The sequence below is a fragment of the Balaenoptera ricei genome, chromosome 8 (assembly GCF_028023285.1).
Source record: "Balaenoptera ricei isolate mBalRic1 chromosome 8, mBalRic1.hap2, whole genome shotgun sequence".
NCBI lineage: Eukaryota > Metazoa > Chordata > Mammalia > Artiodactyla > Balaenopteridae > Balaenoptera > Balaenoptera ricei.
The window spans coordinates 75,034,947-75,057,619 of NC_082646.1; the positions used below are offsets into that span (position 1 = coordinate 75,034,947).

At 43.7% G+C, this 22,673-nt stretch overlaps 1 protein-coding gene across 4 annotated transcripts in view; it reads right to left on the reverse strand.

The window, feature by feature from the left end:
- SERGEF (secretion regulating guanine nucleotide exchange factor) overlaps positions 1–22,673 on the reverse strand; it is a 256,969-nt gene that overhangs the window by 192,053 nt on the left and 42,243 nt on the right. For all 4 annotated transcript variants that reach the window (XR_009504666.1, XM_059931220.1, XM_059931219.1 and 1 more), the window contains exon 9: positions 17,846–18,012. Coding sequence is in view for 3 of the 4 variants with exons in the window: in XM_059931220.1 (XP_059787203.1) it covers positions 17,846–18,012 (167 nt within the window). In the remaining variant the exon portion in view is untranslated. The remainder of the gene's footprint in view (positions 1–17,845; positions 18,013–22,673) is intronic.

Genomic DNA, 22,673 nt, shown 5'->3' on the forward strand with positions numbered 1-22,673 from the left:
TTTTTTCCATAGTAGCTATCCTAATGGGTATGAGGTAGCATCTCATTGTGGTTTTAATTTCCATTTCCCTAATGATTAGTGATGTTGAGCATCTTTTCATATGCTATTGGCCATTTGTATATCATCTTTGAAGACATGCTTATTCAAGTTCTTTTGTTCATTTCTAAATCAAGTTATTTTTATTTTTGTTGTTGACATACTGTAGTTTTATAGAAAATCTTCAAGTTAGGTATGTGAATCCTCCAACTTTTCTTCCTTTTCAAGACTGCTTTGGACATTCAAGGTCCTTTACATTTCCATATAAATGTTAGAATTAGCTTGTCGATGTCTACCAGAAGAAAAGCCTCTTAGGATTTTGATTGGGATTGCTTTAAATCTATAAGTCAACTTGGGAGGACTGACAACACTGAGTCTTTCAATCCATGAATGTGATTTATCTTTCCATTTATTTAGGTCTTCTTTAACTTCTCACAGCACTGTTTTACAGTTTTTATGTACAGTCTTTTCAGATTTTTTTTGTTACGTTTATACCTAAATATTTTATTATGCTTTGTAACATAATCGTAAAATAATTTGTTAAGATCTTCCAATTTTTTGTTGTTGCTGTATAAAAAATATAATCAATTTCTGAATGTTGACTCTGTACTCTGTTAAATTCACTTCTTGGTTCTATCTAAAGTTATCTTATAGATTCCTTAAGATTTTCTATGTCAACAATTATGTCATCTGTGAATAAAAACAGGTTTATTCCTTTCTCATTTTTAAGCCTATTATTGCTTTTTCTTACTTTATGGAACTCACTAGGAACCTCCTTCCAGTATAATGTTGAATAAAAACGGTGATAGAGGGCACACTTGCCTTAGTCTGATCTTAAAATGAACACTTTCAATTTTTCACTATTAATTATGACATTTGTTTTCTATAAATGCCCTTTATTAGACTGCAGAAGTTCCCTTCTATTTCTAATTTGCCAGAATTAGAGTTATTATCACATATGGATGTTAAAATTTTTTCCAACTTTATTGAGGTATAATTGACAAATAAAAATTGTATGTATTTAAGATGTGCAATGGAATTTGATCTATGTATACACTGTAAATGATTACTACAATCAAGCTAATTAGCACATCTATCACTTCACATAATTACTGTGTGTGTGTGTTAAGAACACTTAAGATACACTACTCTCTTAGCAAATCAGAAGTATACAATACGGTATTATTAACTATACTTACCATACTATACGTTAATCTCCAGAACTTTATTCATCCCATATAAATGAACCCTTTGACCAACATCTCCCCATTTCTCCCACCCGGCAACTACCATTCTACTCTGTTTTTTTGGGGGGATTCCATATATATATATATATATATATATATATATATATATATATATATATCCACTTTCACTTCTGATACTGGTATTTTGTGATCTCTTTCTCTTTTTTCTTGATCAGTCCAGCTAGATACTTGTTGATATTTTCAAAGAATTGTTTTGGGTTTATTATTTTTCTCTATTTTTTGTTTCCTATTTCATTAATTTCTCCTCCTATCTTTATTGTTTCCTTCATTCTACTTATTTTGGGCTTACTTTTCTTTTTCCACCTTCTAAAGGTGGAATCTTAAGTCACTGAATCTAGTCCTTTCAAATATATGCACTTAAGTATATAAATTTCCCTAAAAGCACTGCTTTATCTGCATCCCACAAATTTTCATTATTATTCAGCCAATAAAATGGACAACCTAGAAGAAATGGACAAATTCTTAGAAATGTACAATCTCCCAAGACTGAATCAGGAAGAAACAGAAAATATGAGCAGGCCAATTACCAGTAATAAAATTGAATCAGGAATAAAAAACCTCCCAACAAACAAAAGTCCAGGACCAGACAACTTCACAGGTGAATTCTACCAAACATAATTCTACCAAATCTATCTTCTTAAACTATTCCCAAAAACTGCAGAAGAAGGAACACTTCTGAACTCATTCTACAAGGCCAGCATCACCCTGATACCAAAACCAGACAAAGACACCACACAAAAAAAGAAAATTACAGGCCAGTATCACTGATGAACACAGATGCAAAATCCTCAGCAAAATATTAACAAACTGAATTCAACAACACATTAAAAGGATCATACATCATGATCAAGTGGGGTCGCAAGGATGGTTCAATATCTGCAAATCAATGTGATGTATAATATTAACACATTGAAGAATAAAAATCATACGATCATCTCAATAGATGCAGAAAAAGCTTTTGATGAAATTCAGCATGAAGTCTTAAAATCTTTTTATTTTGAAATAAATTCAAGCAGAGAAAAGTTGCAACACAATATAAAGAAAACTCATATTCTCAAATATTAACATTTTACCATCTTTGCTCTATATTTCCTTTCCTCTCTTTCTCCATTTTTTTTCTGAACTATCTCTGAGCCAGTTACCAAACTGATGCCCTACCACTCCAAAACATGTTAGTGTATTTGTCACCAAAACCATCAACACTCTCTACATAACAATTCAACCATCAAAACTAAAAAATTGGGGCTTCCCTGGCGGTCCAGTGGTTGGGACTCCGAACTTCCAATGCAGCGGGCGCAGGTTTGATCCCTGGTCAGGGAACAAAGATCCCACATGCCATGTGGCGTGGCCAAAAACAAAAAACAAAAAAAAACTAAAAAATTAACACTGGTATGTGAGTACCAACACAACTTCAGACTCCACTGAGATTTCACCAATTGTTCCAATAATGTCCTGTGCAACAAAAGGATCTAGTTCACAATTGTATGTTTCATTTAGTTGCCATACCTCTTTAGAATCCTTCAATTTGGAACAGTTCCTCAGTCTGTCCCTGACTTTCAGGACCTTGACACTTGGGAAGAATGGGCCTGCTCTTGGTCACTCTCCACTTCCTTCAGGTGGTTATTTTTTTACATTTTATCTGAGTTTACAGTTGCTTTCTGTGCGGTTTGGTCCAAAAGAACTACTCCACTATTACCAGAAATGGAATCAAGATGGGATTCAATCCTCTTCTGACCACAGATGACACATGGAAAACCTGCCTCTCTGTTTGACTAGCATGACAGTTCTCATATCTACAAAATAGGAACAGCTCCAATATGCAGCCTCATAGCATTTCATATAATTTTTCCAAATATCTATTTTATTATTATAATTAAGATGATGCCTATATGGAGTTAAAAATCAAATAGTACAGAAAAATATCAAATGAAAAGAAAAAGTCCCCCACCTAACATTAAAAGAATTATCTCTAATGAGCAGAATTTCTCCATGCTTGGCCCACCAGTGATACAAAAACTAAAGAAAACTCTGACTGAGAATCAGAAGACCTATGTTTCCAATTCTGGTTCTACTGCTCCAAAACTGGCTTTAGGTAAGTCAGCTATTCATGCAAAAAGTATTTACTTAGCTCCTGGTAGCATATTTAACCCTCTGTACCTCAGTTTCCTTATTTGTGAAATGCATATAACACTATCCATTTTTTCCATATGCCTCACAGGCAGGAAAAAAATGATGCAATATTGTATGTTTGGGTATGCTGAAAGTTGAAAGCATAATACAAATGTAATAATATATCAAGTGTTAGACCTCTGGAAAAATCAACATGAAAATCATAAGACTTAGTTGGAATATAGGAGACAAATTAAAGATGAGATGTGAATGGAAGAATCTATATTCTATTTGGTTTTATATTATTATACTATCTATACCTGCACTGTCCAATACAATAGCTACTAGGCACATGTGGGTATTTAAATTTGAATTCATTAAAATAAAATAAAATTTAAAAACAATTCCTCTGTCACAATAACCACATTTCAAGTGCTCAGCAGCCAGCTGTGGTTACCAGCTACTGTATTGGACCAATACAGACCATTTCCACCATCATATAAAGTTCTCCTGGAGAGTACTGACCCATACTACTTTAAATAATGTATACTCTTAACTGCCTGATATTAATGTTGTTACTGTGGAATTAATGCATAGCAACTAGCCTGTCACTATGAAACAAAACAAACAAAAAAATCTTAAAGCTAAAAAGAAATCCGGATAGGGAAGAGTTCTAACTAAACCAGAATGTTAGTGGCCTTAGAGCTTTGGAAGAACCCTTGGAATTGCTTGTCATTATACAGATTAGAAAGCTGAGGCCCAGGAAGCAGAGTCTCTGACCCCAGGTCCCACAGAGAGTTAACATTTGAGTTCGAAATGGAATCCTGGTATTTCACAGCATAGGCTTTACAGTAGGATCTGGATTTTAATCACAACTCTGTCACTTACTAGCCATGTGGCCTTGGACAAGTGACCACCCCCAAGCCTCACTCTCCTCATCTAAAAACTGAGGAATAATAATCCCAATGCTGCTCGGTTGTCACGAGGATTAAAAGGACGATGTCCGGAAAGTGCTTAGCAGAGACCCTGGCACCCCACTGGGACTTGGTGGATGCTACCCACTATCATTATTAGCTAAGACACTGCTCTTTCCCCTACACCGCAAACTCCGATCGGGAAGGCCACCACACGCATCATCATCATGGAGCTGGTGAGTATAGGAAAGAACGGGGAAATTATGCAGCTTGGCAAAATGTGCCAGGGAAGTAGAATGATAAATGCATTGTACAGCAGTAACTACGGAACTGCTCCCACAAGTCCCTGAACAGTAGCAGAAATTTCACCTTGAGGGGTGCAAAGGGAAATGTACCATTTTCTTGCCTCTGTGCTCTTCCCCTTAAATAGGCATCTGAGGAATGGAGCACTGCAGACTGAGAAAGATGTTTATATTTCTATGACCCTCAAGCTGAGACAACTGGAGGAGTCAGCGTTCTGTTTCCATTCCTCTCCTTCCAGAACGAATACATCACAACTCTGTCAGCAACCTACAGCTATCCCCACCGCCGGCAGACCCCTCCAAGCCTGCTCCTGAGTAGGTGGAGCTCAAATCCCCGAGGCTTCTCCAAGTGCCTGCTGTGTGACCTAGCCCCTTGCCCCCTGCCCTTCAGGGTATGACATTCCCCCCAAATCCTAAAATACAGTGCCCACTCTCCAGCACCATATGCTATCCTCTGGAAGACCACCACACACAAGGTGCTCAGATGCTAGAGCAAAATCAAATAGTAACAGGTGAGGAGAGGTTTCCATTCAATTCTGCAACAAATCTCAACCACCTGCTTTCTGACAGGCACTGTGCCATGCACAAAAGATACAACTGCAACCAAGACATGGTACCTGTCCTCAAGTAGTTTATATTTGAAATGACAACTGGAGTTGTCCAAAGTAGAATCAACTAGGTAAGCTCTAATCTGAGCCTTGTAAAGTGGTACAACCTGGATTTGCAGATAAGGGGGCTGGGATTGAAATACTACGAAACTCATCCTTGTTGCCACTATGAATGGAAACAGAAGCCCAAGAAAGGACCATGAGGAACTAAAATATCCTTTCTCAACTGTTCAAAGGCACATTTCACTGTCCCAGCTTTAAAGTGGGAGTTTCTGGGGAAGGAAAGCCATTCACCTCCCCTAGTCTGTGCCCAGACACCAAAGAGGGGAGAAGGAACTGTCACAGGCTCTACCTCTTTGGGCACCATCTGGATGTCTAGGAGGGGGTGGTGAGCACCATTCTCAGTCACCTCTTTGCCCTCCAGCCTGAACAACCACCATCCAGTCACCTGGATGTCCATTAGTCCAGGACACTGCCACTGTGTTAGCTCTGCCACTCCCTAGCTGTGTCCTCAGACAAGTTACTTCCCCAAGTTTTGGTTTCCTCATCTACAAAATGGGGATGTACACTGCTCCATGGAAATGAGATAAGAATTGAAAGTGATGTTTATACAGTGCACAACGTGTGGTACATAGTCAATGTTCAACAAATAGGAGCTATCATTATTATTATTTCTTAAAAATCCTAATGTTCCCCATCAAGTCTTTCTTAATTGCCAACCTCTGTGCTCAAACCCAAGCCTGCCAATACCATCACCAGGTTTATCATCTCAGAAGGAACCAGCCTCTTCCCATAGATCCTTCAGAAGACTGAAAAGCCTTGATCTTCTCACCCACCAAACTCAGTCTCCCCCAGCCTTTAAATTTCAACTCCTCTAAGAAGCTCTGCCAAAGACTCAAGAAACCTGGCCAACAACTCTTTTCCCTGACATTGCCCCTAGATCTCTCTGCTCCCAAGTCCTCAGCTCTTACCTGTAGGAGATTTATACCATCAGTCACATCCCATTCAGAAAGCTGTAGGACTCTAGATGTCCTCCCTGTTGTCACTTTCCAAGTCCACAGCTCAAATGCACTGACAGGTAATAATGGATAAAGAGGAACACAAGAATCATGGAAATGATTCATATCAAACTCCAGCTCTTTAATAACTGACAACAATTTGCAAAGAGCTACAAGAAATGGAAGTTTCCTGAAAACCCACAGAAGACTGGATATGACAGAGAAGTCAACCAATTTAACTTACATTTGTTTGTTGCTTCATGGTTATAAAATGCTTTCATATTCATAATCATTTTGACAACAACTTGCAGAGGCAGGCCTAGTAAGCAGTATCATATCTGACAGTTGCAAAATCAGAGGTTCAGAGAAGTAAAGCAGTTTGTCCAAGAATCAAACGACAATGTAAAGTCACTTGATTCTCCCAAGTCCTTTTTCTATTGGTTGCTCCTTCACACAGACTCTATCATCAAATGGTGTGCATGCTCCAGGCTAGTAAAAAAAAAAAAAATCTTACACAAAAAGGATCACATGGAAATAAAACTACAGAGGAGATACTCAAGAATGACTAAATTATTGTTCTAAAGTGAGGAACTTTCCTCACTCAATCCTGGGAGTGCTGGCTACATTTGGTTCAGCGACCATGAGCAGTTGTCCCCAGCCAGCTCGGTCTCCTGAAGTGGCCCATGGAAGGTCCTCATGGCAGCTACAAGCAGCCTCCCAGCACCTATTAGTGGCTCCCACTCTGCCTCCTGCTTTCCTTTCTCCTTACATTTCTGGCCCCTCTGAAAAGCCAGAAGCTTCACTGTTGATTGATTGTCATAGCAGCTGCTATTTTCATATCTCTGATTCCTTCCATTTTTGCTACCCACAGCCAGTACCCCCCATCTTGGATGACACCAGGCATCCAGTAAAAACAGCTCTCATCCAAAAAGCAATCTGCAGATGCAGGAGGTGGCCACCAGCACTGACAGTGTTCCCACAGAGAGAACCACTACATCACAGAAGGGAATTACACAATCATACAAAGACTAACTTCTTCCTTCTAGTCATAATTTGGTGGTCCCACTACCAAACGGCCTGGGGTCTTTGGGTTCTGAAGGCTACATGCCAGAAGTATGGCCTGGTTTGCTTCCTCGGAAGTGACAAGAGCAATGTTTTCTCTTTATCTACCTCATGGGGCACCTACCAGCCAAGGCCTCAGTGGCTCAGGACACTGCAGGCCAAGAAGAGGCTGGAACTGGATGGGATTACCTTTGGGGAAGAGGGGTGACTACAGGCTTGGTTCCTAAGGCAGCCATTCAATATAACGTACCCAAAGGGGTCTGGCAGAGAGAGGCTTGATTCAGGCCCTTGCCAATATCAAAGAAGGCCTCCAAGCAGGAAGCTCTGAGCAGCAAAAACCCTCGGAATCAAACACTTGGCACTCTACTGGGGAATTCAGAACAAGGTCCTGAACAGTGACCAGGGGTCCAGGACACAGAGTCCAGGCCCCGGGCAATGAGACTGGCAAAATCCAGGCTCTGCTCAGGGTAGGGTTCCTGTGCTAGTGGAACTGGCAGAGAGGTCCAGCTGTCTGGACGGGGTCAGTGTGGGATGGAGAAGGCACTGAAGAAAGGCAAAAGGAAGGCCAGGGTTCATCACAGCCAAGGAGCCAGGCCTCCAGCAGCCCACCAAATGCCAGATCTGGAATCACAAGAGGTCTCAGGGACAAGGGAGGTTGAGGAAAGGTGGAAAAGGGCTTCAGGGACAGCAGTCCAACAAGAGTCAAGGAAGGTGGGTAACGGCACCAAGCTAAGAAAAGCAAAGAAAAACTGAGAAAGAAAGAAGAGGCAGGTCTGTTAGGCTGAATGGCAGGAATACTGAGATGAATGTAAGACATAGTCCTTGTTATCCATTGTTGGGGGGCAGGGGTGGGGGGGGAAGTAGTTGTCCAAGCAGCCAAGGGCAAAGGAAAGCAGAAGAACCAGAAGAATCAAAGACCCAGAAGTATCAAACAACATGACGATTTCGTTGGTTTGACACAGATGTATTGCAAGGTGCAAGGGAGAGACTGGTAGAAGGTGAGGCTGGATATTGACAGGGGCGGTATCAAGAAGAGCTTTTTATGACAAGCCAGAGATTATAGACATCATCCTAGATGGGAGGCCAAAAAGTAAAGGTATACATTCATCCCTATAATAATTATTTGCTGATTACCTACTGTGTGCTGGGCACTAATTAAGGTGATGGAGACACAGTGGTGAACAAGGCCTACAGTCACACTCTAATAACTGCATTATTTGCACAACTAGCTGTGGAGATTAGGGATTGTGTGTTTCTCCTACCTCTTGAGGGCAGAGGTTGGGTCTTATTATCCTCTATTTCCAGAAGGCTCAGCTAAGTTTCTTCCATATAGTACATTTCCAATAAGTGTTTATTGTGGGAATAAATGCTTCCTGTATTTTCTTTTTTTTTTAATTGAAGTATAGTTGATTTACAATGTTGTTAATTACTACTTACAGCAAAGTGACTCAGTTATACATATATACATTCTTTTTCATATTCTTTTCCATTATGGTTTATCATAGGGTACTGAATATAGTTCCTGTGCTATACAGTAGGACCTTGTTGTTTATCAATCCTATACACACCAGTTTGCACCTGCTAATCCCAAACTCCGAATCCATCCCTCTCCCACCTCCCTCCATATTTTCTTAAAATCTTTTTTTAAAAATAAGAGCATAACATGATCAGATTTATATTTTAGTACATCATTTTGGCAGCTGGGTGGGCGCAGCTAGAAGGTGCACAAACTAGAGACAAGGGGTTCTCAACTAAGGGGTGGTCACTGTCACTAGGCAATAGATAATGGGGGTCCAAGCTAGAGAAACAGTGGTGGAGATGGAGGTAGTTTTAGAGCCCTGGCCAATCGATTCACTTACAGCTCACTCAGCCTTCAGAGACCTCATATTTCTCTCATCAAACCACTGCAGCCTCCTTTGAAGCCTCGTTGGCTTCTGTTTTCACTCTAAACCTTGGCATGATTTACTTTCACCCTGGGACAGCCCTGTTTTCAAGGTCAAAGCCAACAAAAGACAGCTGGTCAACTCCAGGGTGACCCCGGGCACGGCCTGGGGCAGTCGTAATGCTGCAGAGCATGGTGGTGACACGAGGTCACTGGAGTTTAAATCAGCGCTGATGAATTTCCTCTGCTGCTGAGAGGAAGCTCCGGAAACATCCTTGCTGTTGATGCTGATGCCTACCTCAAAAGACAGGAATTCACCCTTCCCGGCCCTGCATGGAGATTGGCTGTGGGTTACCAAGCACCTGGCTTCCGATATTTTCACTGGTTCCGATTCTAAGAAGTATTTACCACAAAATCCAGGACAGTTCTTTGTAGCTCCTAAGATCTCAAATGATTAAGACAGAAGAGCAGCTCTGATTCAGACTTATAATAAAACCTGTGTCTGAAGCATAAAGTGGCTCACTTGTTATGAACCCAACAGTAACTCTTTTGTACAGCACTTTAGAGTTTATAAAAGCCCTTATATAGCTTATTTGCATCTTTCAATAGCTCTGTGGGCAACGCAAAGCAGATATTATTACTCCCATTTTGTAGATGAGAAAACTAAGGCTTGGAGAGGTTTTGACTGGCCCAAAGTCATATGAGTTGTCGGTGACAGAGCAGAAATTCCAACCCTGGTCTCACTCCACATTCAAGCCTCTGTCCATCACACCTCCAACTCCAGCAAGCACTAGGGTTTACCACAATCATGAGTTAATGTCTCTGTCCTAGTCCTCATTGACGCCAGTCCTTTCCTTGCTGCTTTTCCTCATAAGACAATGACCCAGATTATGAGTCTGGAGAGTGCTACCAGGTCTCCGTCAGACCCAACTACCACACAGCGATAGCCAAAGCCAGGGCCCAGGGCCACATTGTGATCAGAACTGTCCAGAGAGGAAGCTGTTGGTGCACAGGGCTAGCTATGAGAAGAAGGAGGGCTCTGAGAGCCAGATCCAAGTCCCTGTTCTGCCATGTAGTATATAACCTTAAGCTCATGACAGCTTTCTCTTTGAACCTCCATAGAAAAAGGGCAGCAACATCTGCTCTACCCACCACTCAGGGATCAGAGTCAGTAATGGAATAGTTCTTCTCCCGTTTCCAGGCAGTTACCAGACTGTGCTGGACGCACCCACTACAGAGTAAAGCAAACTAGTGCCTCCATGAAGGCCTCCCTGCACTAACCTCAACACGCAGGCAGACAATTTGTCTTTCAATCTAAGCAGGAAGATTTAAGCCACCCAACAGGAGCTCTCACACTGTTTCAGCACGCTTCTACTGATCATTTACTTTGTACCGAGCCTGGCCCTAATTATACAAAGATAAATAAGACAGCGTGGGCCTTCAAAAGACTCTAGGTTTGATTTAGAGATGGACATGTTAATAAGTACTGTATTACTAATAAACACGGTATTTCAGCATCGGGCAGCAACTTTTCGTTGTCTTTTCGTTGTGAATTCTTGGCACACTGTACGGTGCTGCCCACAGTAGGATGCAGTAAACATTTACTGAATAAATAAATAAAACTAACATAAAACATGACGACAAAGGGTACACACACTTCAATGAAAGAATTGCTCTTCTCCACCTGGAAACTTCCATCTTCCCATATCCCCTTTTCTCTTTACTCCTGTCCTGAAAGAAAAAGTATCCTTCCTTCTTGTCAGAACTAACCCCTTCACAGTGATTTCCCTCCTCTCCCTCATCTCCTTGGAGGCCTTGCTCCAGCCATCCTGCCTCCCTCTTGCATCTGTCCTCAGAAGCTTTCTCTCTCTCTCTTTCCCTCTCTCTAATCCTTGCTTTTAGCCTTCTGACCCACCTCAGGTTCCCCGAGCTTACAAACCTAACTTGAACCAAGCTCTCCTTTCGAGTTCCTGAGCTCGTCCTCATCCTCCTTTGACCACCGAATCTCTCGATTCTGTTGTTTGCACCTGCAGCCTGTATTTCTCCTCACCCTTTCATTCGCCCCATGTCCTTCGAAGCTGCTCTCAGAAGTGTCATCACCCCTCCCCATCACCAAGGCCAGTGGTCTTGTCTCAGTCTCCAAGCTCCCTGACCTCCCTGCTGAAATCCCCTTGGCTTCTGCGACACTGCAGTTCCTGGCTTGCTTTCTCCCTCTCTTGTCAATACTCAGGCTCTATCTGGCTGCTCTTCCTCTGCTTTCCTCTCAATGCAAGTTCTTGCGAAAATTGCCTTGTTACTTCACATTAGCTCCCTTGAGAACTAATTTAATGTCAAAGCTTCCAACTCAGGAAGGCTTTCCAGTCACCACCTCCACCCCAACCCCCCTGAGCCCAACCGTGCAGAATCCAACAGAACCATAGGGACTAAAAGTGCAAGAAAGAAAAGGTCCGCAAGGATAGGGGAAGGGATGGGATCAACATAGTTTCAATGTCAGACTCTCTCACAGCCTCTGTCACATTCTGCTTGTCCTGCAATGAACTTTTCTTAGTTCTGCCACCAGCTCACAAGCTCCTAAGACAGGATCTGTCCCACTCTTCTCTGCTCCCCCCATTCGATGAATGTAGTGCCCGGACAGACGGGCACACATAAGCGTTTGCCAGATAAAAGAAGAAAAAGCGAAGATGAATATGCGTGAAAGCACTTGGTAAACTGGAAAGCACTAAAGGACTAGAAGCCTCACCATCAACAGACTTCATAAGAGCCTTCCGGGTTGTTCAGGCACATTACAGGGTTGGTGCCTGTCCTCTGGCTCTGCATGACATTTGATGCCCAAATGCCTGAGAACATGGAAATGCCTATTCCGGAACTGGCCTGGGATTGAGAGGCACAGACTGCAGCGACAGAGAGAGAGAGAAGAGGAGCTGTAAAGGGCCTCACCCTCTGAGACCACCTCCTCCTCATGTGCTCAGTCGGTAAACATCCACTAACCACCTATGAGGTGCCGGGAGCTATTCCAGACACTGGGAACACAGCTCTGAACAAGACGACAAGGGCCCGTGCCCTCCTGGATATTATATTTCAGTGAGAAGAGATGATAAATACAAATAAAAGAAAACAGCAGGTAGTAAATAAATGCTTCTGTATCAGATGCTTTACCATCTCTTTCAAACAAAACAGCCCTGGCTGGTGGCTCTTTCTCTCTCCTGAGTGTTCACACGGACAAATCCAGTCCCCTGCTTTGAGGTTTGTTTTGTGTTTTTCTCCCCGTTAGGTCAGCAGCTACAGCACAGATGTGCTAGCTTCTCTAATCTCCAGCAAAACCGTGTTTGGATGAACACTGCCACCCCATCTGGGGAGGCCTCTGAAACCGCTACACCTGGAAGGTTTGGGCAACCTGGCCACCATGGTCTCAGAGACCTCCTGCCCCTCTGAGAAGAGCGATGACGCTGCGGATTACTTACCAGAGAGCTACTTGGGGATGCTTTTTCAGGTTGTGTTCAATTCTGTCAGAGCCCTCCGGACTCAGCTGATTGCTGGTGGTAGATTTCTGTGTTATTTAGGGCACCAAAGTCCCAGTCTTGACACAAACTTAAAATTAGAAATGCATTAAATATAGGAAAGGAGGAAGGTCATTCAGGAAAGGCAGCCTTCTGAGGGAGCTGCAGGACAAAGACACCCTGGAAACTTCCAGGTTCATTAATGTGTTTTACACAGCATTCCAGTGGTATTTCTCCTTCAGAAATAACACTGTGGAAAGCGTAGGGGACTGGCTCAAACCTCAGCTAACACAGCCGAGTGAGTGACTCTGCAAACTAAAAATAGCTTCTTTCCCACTCATTCTGACAGATTTCACTTAGACCCTGTGCACAGGCTGATTCTCCAACAAACAGTTTTAGTCCTGCAGCAAAATGAGGGCTGGTGGCATTTGGGCTTGACAATTACCCAATCCCTGGTTCGACTCTTGTTTATTTCCACGTTTCCTGCTGCTGCTCCAATGGCTGCGTGTGTGCACACACGTGCACGTGTGCACTGAGCTCCCTGGCTGGGATTTGGTGCTCCTCAACCAAACGTGGGCAGAATTCAAACCAGGAACATGACTCAGGACCATGGCTGCAGATTGAGCCCAGAGCAAGGTTCTCAGAAACACCGGGAGGGCTCTTTGTCTCAGGTCTTCTCTTAATTCCCAGCTAGCCTCTGTGAGCCTCAGTTTCCTCAATTATAAAACGAGAGTAATCATTCCTATTCTGGCCTATTTCACAGCATCACACTGGGATCAAAAGAGATAACGTATGCAAGAGTTATTTTCCTTTAGACATACTCCTATCAGAAGGATGGATGGCAGTGATGGGGCAGGTGAAATAGGCAGCCAGACTACAAAACTAGGCTGGACCACTGGAAGGGACAGGCATCCCGACTGTACCAGGAGCTAAAAGCAGATCCAGATTCACAGCCTTAGTTCGTGTTGTCCCCTCTGCCTGGAATGTCCTTCTCCCTTTGCTAAACTCCTGCTCATTTTTAAGAACCCAGTCCAAACACTTCTTTTTGTTAGTGTCTTCAGAATAAATTATTCCACCTTCACTGCTCCCTTAGCCTTTCGTACACACCTCTAAAAGTACTTTTCACTCTACAGGGTAAGGAATTTATTTACGTACGTGGAAGTTCTTTGAGGGCAAAGACTATTCTTTATCTTTGTATCCACTTCCCCACCCACAGCCACTGTGTGGTCAAAGCAAGTATATGGTAAGTGTCAACCAGTGTTCACTGGGTTGACAAGGAATGGACAAGAGCCCAAAGCCAAGCAGGGGGTAAACCCAGGAGACACGCACACAGGTGGGACAGAACGCACAGAGCCAGTGGAGGGGGTGGCGGGAGGGGAATTCAGGAAGGTAGAGTCACCAAGGTCTGCCTGTTCCCGGCAATAAGGTCACAGCCACAGGGACGGGAGTCAAAGCCAAACTGCAAGTCCTGGGAGGGCCAGGTGGGAGCATCATACTAAGTCCCAGTGACCTAAGATGGAACAGGAAGCCCTGGGGACAAGGAACAAGGGCAGAGAACAGAGCCAAGGCAAAGAGGCAGAGCAAGGCTCAAGCAGTACTGAAGTCTGGAACTTCTAGATTAGTTAACGTTCCCAGGTCTGCCAAAGTTGAGCCAGCAGCTTGGCTATGACACCAAGGGACTCTAGAGGCAGGAGTCATTACAAATTTAAGTAGTGATCGTTTCCATAAAATAAGAATCAGAGATGGAAGAGAGTCTTAGATCTATGAGCAACTTTATAGGAATCGCCTGGTCTAACAACCTCAACCTACGTATCGGGGAACTAAGGGTAAGGAGGAAAGGGGCTTGCCCAAGTTCACCCTGTCAGGGCAGAACCATGGCTAGAACCCAGGCCTTCTGACCCCCAATCCAGACCTTGTCCCCCAGAGGCTGTTGACCGTCAGTCAAGCAGGCCTCCTGATGGTCCCACTAACACACCAGGTACCCTGCTGTAGCTGCTTCAGAATCCTGGGGGAGCCCCACGGTACCCACTAAGTGAGTACAGGCCCTTCTTCCTGTGAAGTGCAGGCTTCCACCTTTGAGTGGACTTCAGAGCCAGTGTTCCACAGGAAATGGGCAGGGAGCAGCCCCACCAGGAGCTTGGAAAGCAAAAAGGTGCTGGTGTGTATGTTTGCTGTCAGGGAGCAAACAAACCTGTTCACACGCACCCTGCCCTGACATGCTCACGGGGGTAATCCCAACCACGGGGCTCTCCCTGGAATTTTCCAAGAGGGGCTAGAGAGAGCCAGTACCTAAGGCAAAGCTGACAGCGCACGAAGTGAGACTCTCAGGGAATCAGAGACCCTGACTCCCGGAACTTTCCTGCAGGTGAGGGTACATATGCACCGTTACTTCATCCATACAGAAAGTATGTGAGCTTCAAGTTCCTCAAGTCCAAGCCCCAGCCCCACTGTTTACCTACTATGTGATCCAAGTCCAGTGACTTACCCAATAGTCTCCTTATTCTTAAAGCAGTGATTATAACACCTGTGCCCAAGTTTATTGTGAAAAGGAAAGAATATATGTAAAGCATTTAGCACGCTGCCTAGACCATAATAACCACCAAGTAACATTGTGTTTATTTGCTTTCTTTTGTTCATGGGAGGGGCTGGTCATACCACAGTCTAGCTCTGTCTACCTGTGCTTTCCCCTCTCACTTGGCTGTCTCTCTGGACCCTTCTGGGCAGACATCCTACCTGAGGCCTCAGCCCAGACAGCTCACTCCTCCCTCTGCTTATCCCTGGATATAGAAGAAGGTAACTGGCCAGCTATGGGACACTCAGGTCCTTGAAGGTCAGGAATTATCAGTTTATTCCATGGCTGTTCCTGTCTCCCCAGGTGTCTGTGCACCTCCCTGGCCAAGCCCCTGCCAGGGTATCACCCAGTTTAGCACAGCTCTTGTCTTTTCCAAGGTGAACCCACCCCTAGCAGCTTATAGTTCTGGCCCTCCAGCAAATAGATGCCTGACAGGCCAGACCGGGACATGAACAGCAGAGAGAATTCCCAGACCCAATTTACCAGCAGGAAACAGCCTGGGGTCTGAACCTGCAGTGAGACCAGTGAGAACACACACGAGCACCAGCTTCCCAGAGACCAGAGCACAGATGGAGGGGAGCACGAAAATGAAGCTGCCATAGGGCTCGGGGCTCAAGCCGACTCCTCACATTGCCCTGCCAAGAAGCTAAATAATTTAAGTCACATCAGTGTGAGGCTCTTTGGCTATATGCTTACACTGGCCATGTCTGTTATAGTGCTGCACAGCGTTGCCACCACACAGCATTCAAAGGTTTCAAAGGGAAGAAGAGAAAGGACCCAACAGTTACGGAGTGCCTGGAGAGTGCCAAGAACTTGGCATGTAATCCTCATCGATGACCTTCTGTGGTAGGTATTATTACCCTCATCTTACCAATAAAACCAGAGACTCAGAAAAACCCATGAAGCCTCTATGCCTCTGCTGTGCTACCTGACCACTAAGTCTTAAGTGTTCTGGGAAAGAAAAGGAAAGCTAAAGAGTCTAAAGCACCATATATCAAGCTCTCAGCACCTTCCCTCACTAAGCAGACAGTACTAGCTTAAGTACTGCATTCCCTCTTTCATTGGAGTCAACTTCTTTCAAACAGAATCTAGAGAAATACAGCAAAAGCCATGAAGATGCTCATGGCCTTTGACCCTGCAATTTCATTCCCAAGATTTTGCCTTAAAGAAACAGTTCAACAGGGTATTCACTGCAGAGTTCACTATAGTGACCAAAAAAAAGAGAAATGATCTAAATGTCCAACATTCACAGAATGACTTAGAAAATCCCAGAATCTTCAAATCATATAATATTATACAGCCATTTTAAATGATCTTTAAAGACCAAGATGAAACAAAGCAAAGCATTTGTGATAAAATAAATTACCACTGAATAGAAAACATTATAAATGCCATCACTATAACTTTGTAAAGTATGTACATGTGTATATGCAGAAAAGGAATGTAGCTGCGTTAGGGTGGTAAGATTATGGGTGGTTTTATTACTAGTATTACCATGTCTAAATTGTCCTTGTGGTGTTGTTCAGTGCCTTTACAATTAAAGAAAAAGAGACAGACAGACTGACAGACTCAACCCAGCACCAAGGAAAGGCCCAGGAGGACCAGGGCTGGGATGTAAGGCAGAAATTGAGAACCGTCCTACATACCTGGAAGGAGGAGGCCAGGCAGGCCCCAGGGGAAGGGAAGCCCTCTAGGTATGGAGAGGGTTGTAATTAGTCTGATGCTGATTACAGAAGTCTCACTAGTTTATTAATTTTTTTTGACAGACTGAATGAAGACTGAATTCCTTCATTAAGACAACTTGGGTTCAGAGGCACATTTCCTGAGTGGCCATCCCCATTCTTCTCAAAAACCTAGACCTTTCTTTTTCTTTTTTTTTTTAAAGGACAGCAGTAAAGTAAAATGTAGTAACAGAAACACATACCCTGGAGAAATTAAGACTCTTGCCTTAAATGCAGAAATTCAAGACATTTCAGGGAACTAAAGGGGCTTGAATAAACAACTGAACTACCGTGTTTTCTACACTGGGAAATATAAACAGAAGAGCAAAATACTCAGCTTAGTATTAACGGCCCCTCTGATCAGGTTCCAACCTTCTGATATTACTTCATATTCAGCCCCACAGACACACCGTGCTCCAGCCAGACAGAACTACCAGTGCTCCCCAAACACTTTCTTCACTTTCCCACCCCCATGACTTTGCTCCAGCTGCTGTGCCCACCGGAAAGTCCTCCTCTCTCTCACAGTGCCTGCTCAAGCCTCCCCATCCTCCAAGGCACAGCTCAAAGCCATGTCCTCCACAAAGCCGAACCCAATCCTGTACCCTGAACTCATCTCTCACTCTCCGAAGTGGATCCAGAGCCCCTGGAACCTTTGAAGGAGTCACACACAGTCTGCCCTGTGGCACAGGTAGACAGGTAACTGCCTTTTCTACCATATTAAACCCGAGCAACTTGAAGCAAGGACCCCTTCAGGCTTCTGCATGGAACCCACCATAAGGCCTAAACTATAAGCACACAGTAGGCTCTCAGTGAATGCTCCCCTGAAAGATAAGGAAAAGAAACGCATCACCTCTGCGGAAAGAGGTCACTTCCTACCTCAGTTGCTCCCGTTAAGCAATGCAGAGAGGAGGGTGTGCTCTTTGATGGCCTGGAGTAGCGGAGGGATGGATCCTGCTTCTTTGGTTTCCAGCCTTCATCAGACTCCAATGTCCTCCCCAGTTGACCGTAGTCTGCTCGGCCCCAGGTAAACACCTTGCCAGTTTCTAAAAAAAGAAAAAAAAATATTTGAATTAAGGCTATATTCCACAGCTGTGCTCTCATGGGTAAGCAAAGAATTACAAGAGAAAGTATGATCATTAATTTTGGTACCAACTACCATGTAGCAGGAGCCTTCCTATCTTCCTGTAAAGAAGTGTGCATATTCACGTGTTTATAGATGTGGGAACTGAAGTTCAGAGAGGTGAGATGTATGACTTAACCAAGATCAAACAAGGGCTGAGTGCCAAAGTTGGATTCCAACAGAGGCTACTTCTACAGGTTGGGCTCCTGCATTTTAACAGATATGGACATGGCCACAGAGAACACCTCAACGGCGCTGTATGGCCTACGCACCCACTCCCCTCCCCACCACCCTCCTTGTACTTTGCAGGGACAGATGATGTCTGTTCTCAGGCTCCCCTCCCTCTCACCCAATCCAGAGCCCTCTGTCAGCCACCTTAAGGTTCCCCAGGCTCCGGACTTGCCCCAGGCCACAGTCTCTCAGGGCCTTACTCTGAGCTCAATTAATGGCCAGTTTCATGTGTTTTTCCCTCCATGTAACATCGAGGACCTTTCAGAGTCTATGCTCTTACCCACAGGAGCAATTCTAATAGTCCCAAGGTGAGTGCCTATGTGTGCTAGAGGGAAGGGAGTGAGAGAAGGAAAAAAAAGACAAAATCATTTACAGCCAGAAAAGCATCCAGTCCCCCAGATGCACCATCTGGGAAGCTGGCCAGTGCTAAAGACGAATGAAGAAAATGAAGTTTGGAAAAAAGAAATGGCCTTTTTTCTCCCAGATAAGAGAGAATTCACCAAACTTATTCAGTTGTACCGAGTGCCACATTTGTTATTTCAACAGAAATGCAAAGTCTGATGAGGCACAGATTATTAACAGATTCTCTGCAATAAATATGCATAACCATGTGCGCTGTATAAATTCTTTATACATGTTTATTTTAACAAAGAGAAACTTTGCTTAAGAGACAAAACACCAAGTAATGCATATTAAATTCTAGACAAATCTACTACATACTCTGTGTTTAGTATCAAAGCTTCATCTGGTCCCACATTCAACATACGGTTTATAGTGTCAGTTAAAAAACAACCAGAGACTCATGGGGGAAATGTCAGAATTTTGAAGGGGTACAGGGCTCTGCAGGGATACAGTTCTCAGGATCAATCTGCTCACGGACACCAAAATAGATACCAAGAAGTTCTTCCAGGCTTCCTCGAAGAGGGAACAAAGTCTGTGCAACCCATGGGGTACCAGATATATTACAAGGACAGGGAGAGGGTCCATTCAGATGTGTTATTTCATGGCCTCACAAGTGCTGCTCCTTTTGCCATGGATGCCCTTTCCTTACATCATTCATTTGATAAACTATGGCTCAACCTTCAGAGTCCAGCTCATGGACCACCAGTTCTGCAAAACCTTTCTTGACTTCTTAATTCTCCACAGAACGGGTGAAACCCTCCCTCCTCTGAGCCACCTTTACTACTGTACTCATCAACTACTAGGATCCCATTTAACAGGTGGGAAAATTAAGGTTCAAAGGAGTGACCAGCCCAGGGTCACACAGTTAAGCCACACTCCTTCTACTAGCCCATGGTACCACTCTGTATTGGTTAATCACACTGGCCCACATCACTGCATAAACACACTTCCTTCACTTCTGTAGGATTAGCCCAAAAAAAGCTCATGTGCCCAGGACCCACAAAGCATCCCAAACTGGCAAACTGTCCCTCTGCTTGAGCTGGCTGGGATTTACAACCAGACTGCCTTAGCAGGGAGATTCCCAAGAAGCCAGAGGATGAGACTGTCACTTCTTAAAGGGTCCTAGCGTTCCTCTGCTGAGAAGAACTGGCAAGTTGCTAACTGCAAGACTACAGAGAGAATTATGTTATCACAAACCCCACCGTGAATCCTTTCTTATCAAGTAAAACATCTGAGAACCTCCTCTGCTATTGATTATTGATGTCCAAGACAGGCAAGACTGCCAGAATATGGTGCTACCATGATTACATTTCCAATAACAATTCAACCATTCCACTTACGTAGCACTTTTCACCTTCAAAGCACTTTACAAAGATGAACTAATTAATCTTCATGCTCCCTGGGGAGGCCACAGACATTTTATTAGAGACAACCAGGCTGACTGGATGGCCAGACTTTGGGTTCCGACCTAAGTTTGTGCAGTCAGGTAGGTACACTCCCTGAAGCTGTCTGTCTGCTTCTCCCCAAAATATACTCTGCATCAGAAGGCTCACAGGGGACAAAGGAGGCTCTTTTCTTTTTCCTTTAAACAGACATTTATTGACCACCTCCCAGGAGCCCAGCACATTAACAGACAATATCTCAATTAATCCTCACAAAAATTCTGTGAAGTATAGATTATTAAGCTTATTTTACAGAGGAGATTAGATGACTTGAGAGGTTAAATGACTTGATCAAGTCCAAAAAAAACCAGCCAATGGTAAAAGCAAATTATAAACCTCTGTCTTCTGATTCCAAGACCAATGGCAGATCCAATGATTGCACAGCTGCTGTCACAAACTGATGAAACCTGGCTGATGAAACAGCCATTCTGACAGTGTTTGAGGAGGTGGGGGGGAAACTCAGATTAAATGGATATGTTCTGTGTACCATCCAGCTTTCCTTACTAGAATGGCCTCCTTCCCAAGAGACCATGCAGACCTCAGAACCATAAGCAGTGAAATAAAGGCATTAAGCACAAGGATTACGATTTTTAGGTCACCTGGAGTAAAAGAAAACAATGAATCCACATACAAAAGATGTTCATTAATGCACTGTAGATAAATGTCTGCCTCGAGCTGAAGCAAGCTGGCAAATCCAAGGACATTCACATCCCAAATGTATGACAAATGAATCTACCTTAGATTAAATAATTATATATTACTGTGACAAAAAATAGATACATTAATGCCATCCAACGAGTATAGGTATGTGTCTCCAGATAAATGGGAGAAATGACAAACAGCTCAAAATAAAGTCAGCAAGTAAAATATAATTTAAAGGCACATGCATGCGAAAATTAACAGAATAACTAGGGAGCCAAGAAATATACACGGCCAAGGGTCCCAATGCAATGGAGAAAACAACGGGGCCAGATGAGTGGTATTGACAAAGACTGTCTAGGGAGCTTGCAGGGAGCAAGCTTGGAATTCCAAGCTGGAATTGCCCCGGCAGGCTTGATGGAACAAGTGGCATTAAGGTGAACTTCTGGAAAGGAAAAGAAAATGGGAAGATCAGGGAGAACGTTCCAGGAGTGGGGAGAGGGGATAAGCAACGACAGAAATCCAAAGGCACAAGGTGGGGCAGGTGGAGAGAGGGAGGGTCACGAGGCAGGGCGGCGGAGGTGAGTCGGGGCTGCCAGGCTGGGGCCACCTCAAGGCAACGCCAGGCTCACGGTCTGGACTTGACCTTCCAGACTTGTTTGCTTGCACTCCCCTATCAGCAAAATATTTTTAACATACCTCTAATACATGTATATTCATTTATTTATTAAAGTATGCACTTGCATTATACACATATGGGAATTATAAAGGTACCTTTATTCAAAACTGTATAGTGAAAACACACTCCAAAAGTAGAAAATTTAAAACAATGAGATAAAAACATAAAAGAAGTCAGAATTTTCTCTTCCCACACCCTGGCAATTCATCTTGCATGCTCACTTTAGGAACTACTGCTACATAGACCATGGGGAGACTGCAGACTTTTGGGCAGGGGTGGGGCCTGATGAAATGAGTGTTTGGGGGATGGTACATTTGGCAAAGGATTGCAGGGGGCCAGTAATAATAATATTCATACCTAACACTTCCCTCTCCAGCACCACTATGTGCCTAAGCATTCTGTTCTAGGAATTCTCTATATACTGTTCTAAGCTTTCTCTATGCAGTATTCTGTTTACCCCTCCCAACAACCCCGTGAGACAGGTATTCTTACCAGCCCCATCTTACTGACAGGGAGAAGGTTCTAGGAGTGGGAGAGGGGACAAGCAAAGTCACAGAAGGAGCAAGTGAAAACGGAAGGAAGGCAGGAAGCCACTACAGTGACACAAGCCTAAGAGGCATCAGCTAAAGCCAAGGTTGAAATCGTTGCAGGGGGGTAAGAATTTGCAAGGCTTGGCACCCCATTTGACGTAAGAGAAAGGGAACGGGAGGAGATACACAGCACTCTGAGATTTCTGGATTTCAAGGTTAGTGGGAAGGTGGGGGTGTGCCATTAAAATTTAAAAAGGCAAAAAAAAAGGTCATGAAGAACCTAGTGGCAAGACAGGAATAAAGACACAGACCTACTAGAGAATGGACTTGAGGATATGGGGAGGGGGAAGGGTAAGATGTGACAAAGTGAGAGAGTGGCATGGACATACATACACTACCAAACGTAAAATAGATAGCTAGTGGGAAGCAACCGCATAGCACAGGGAGATCAGCTCTGTGCTTTGTGACCACCTAGAGGGGTGGGATAGGGAGGGTGGGAGGGAGGGAGATGCAAGAGGGAAGAGATATGGGAACATATGTATATGTATAACTGATTCACTTTGTTATAAAGCAGAAACTAACACACCATTGTAAAGCAATTATACTCCAATAAAGATGTTAAAAAAAAAAATTTAAAAAGGCGCAGAGGGTGCTAGATCAG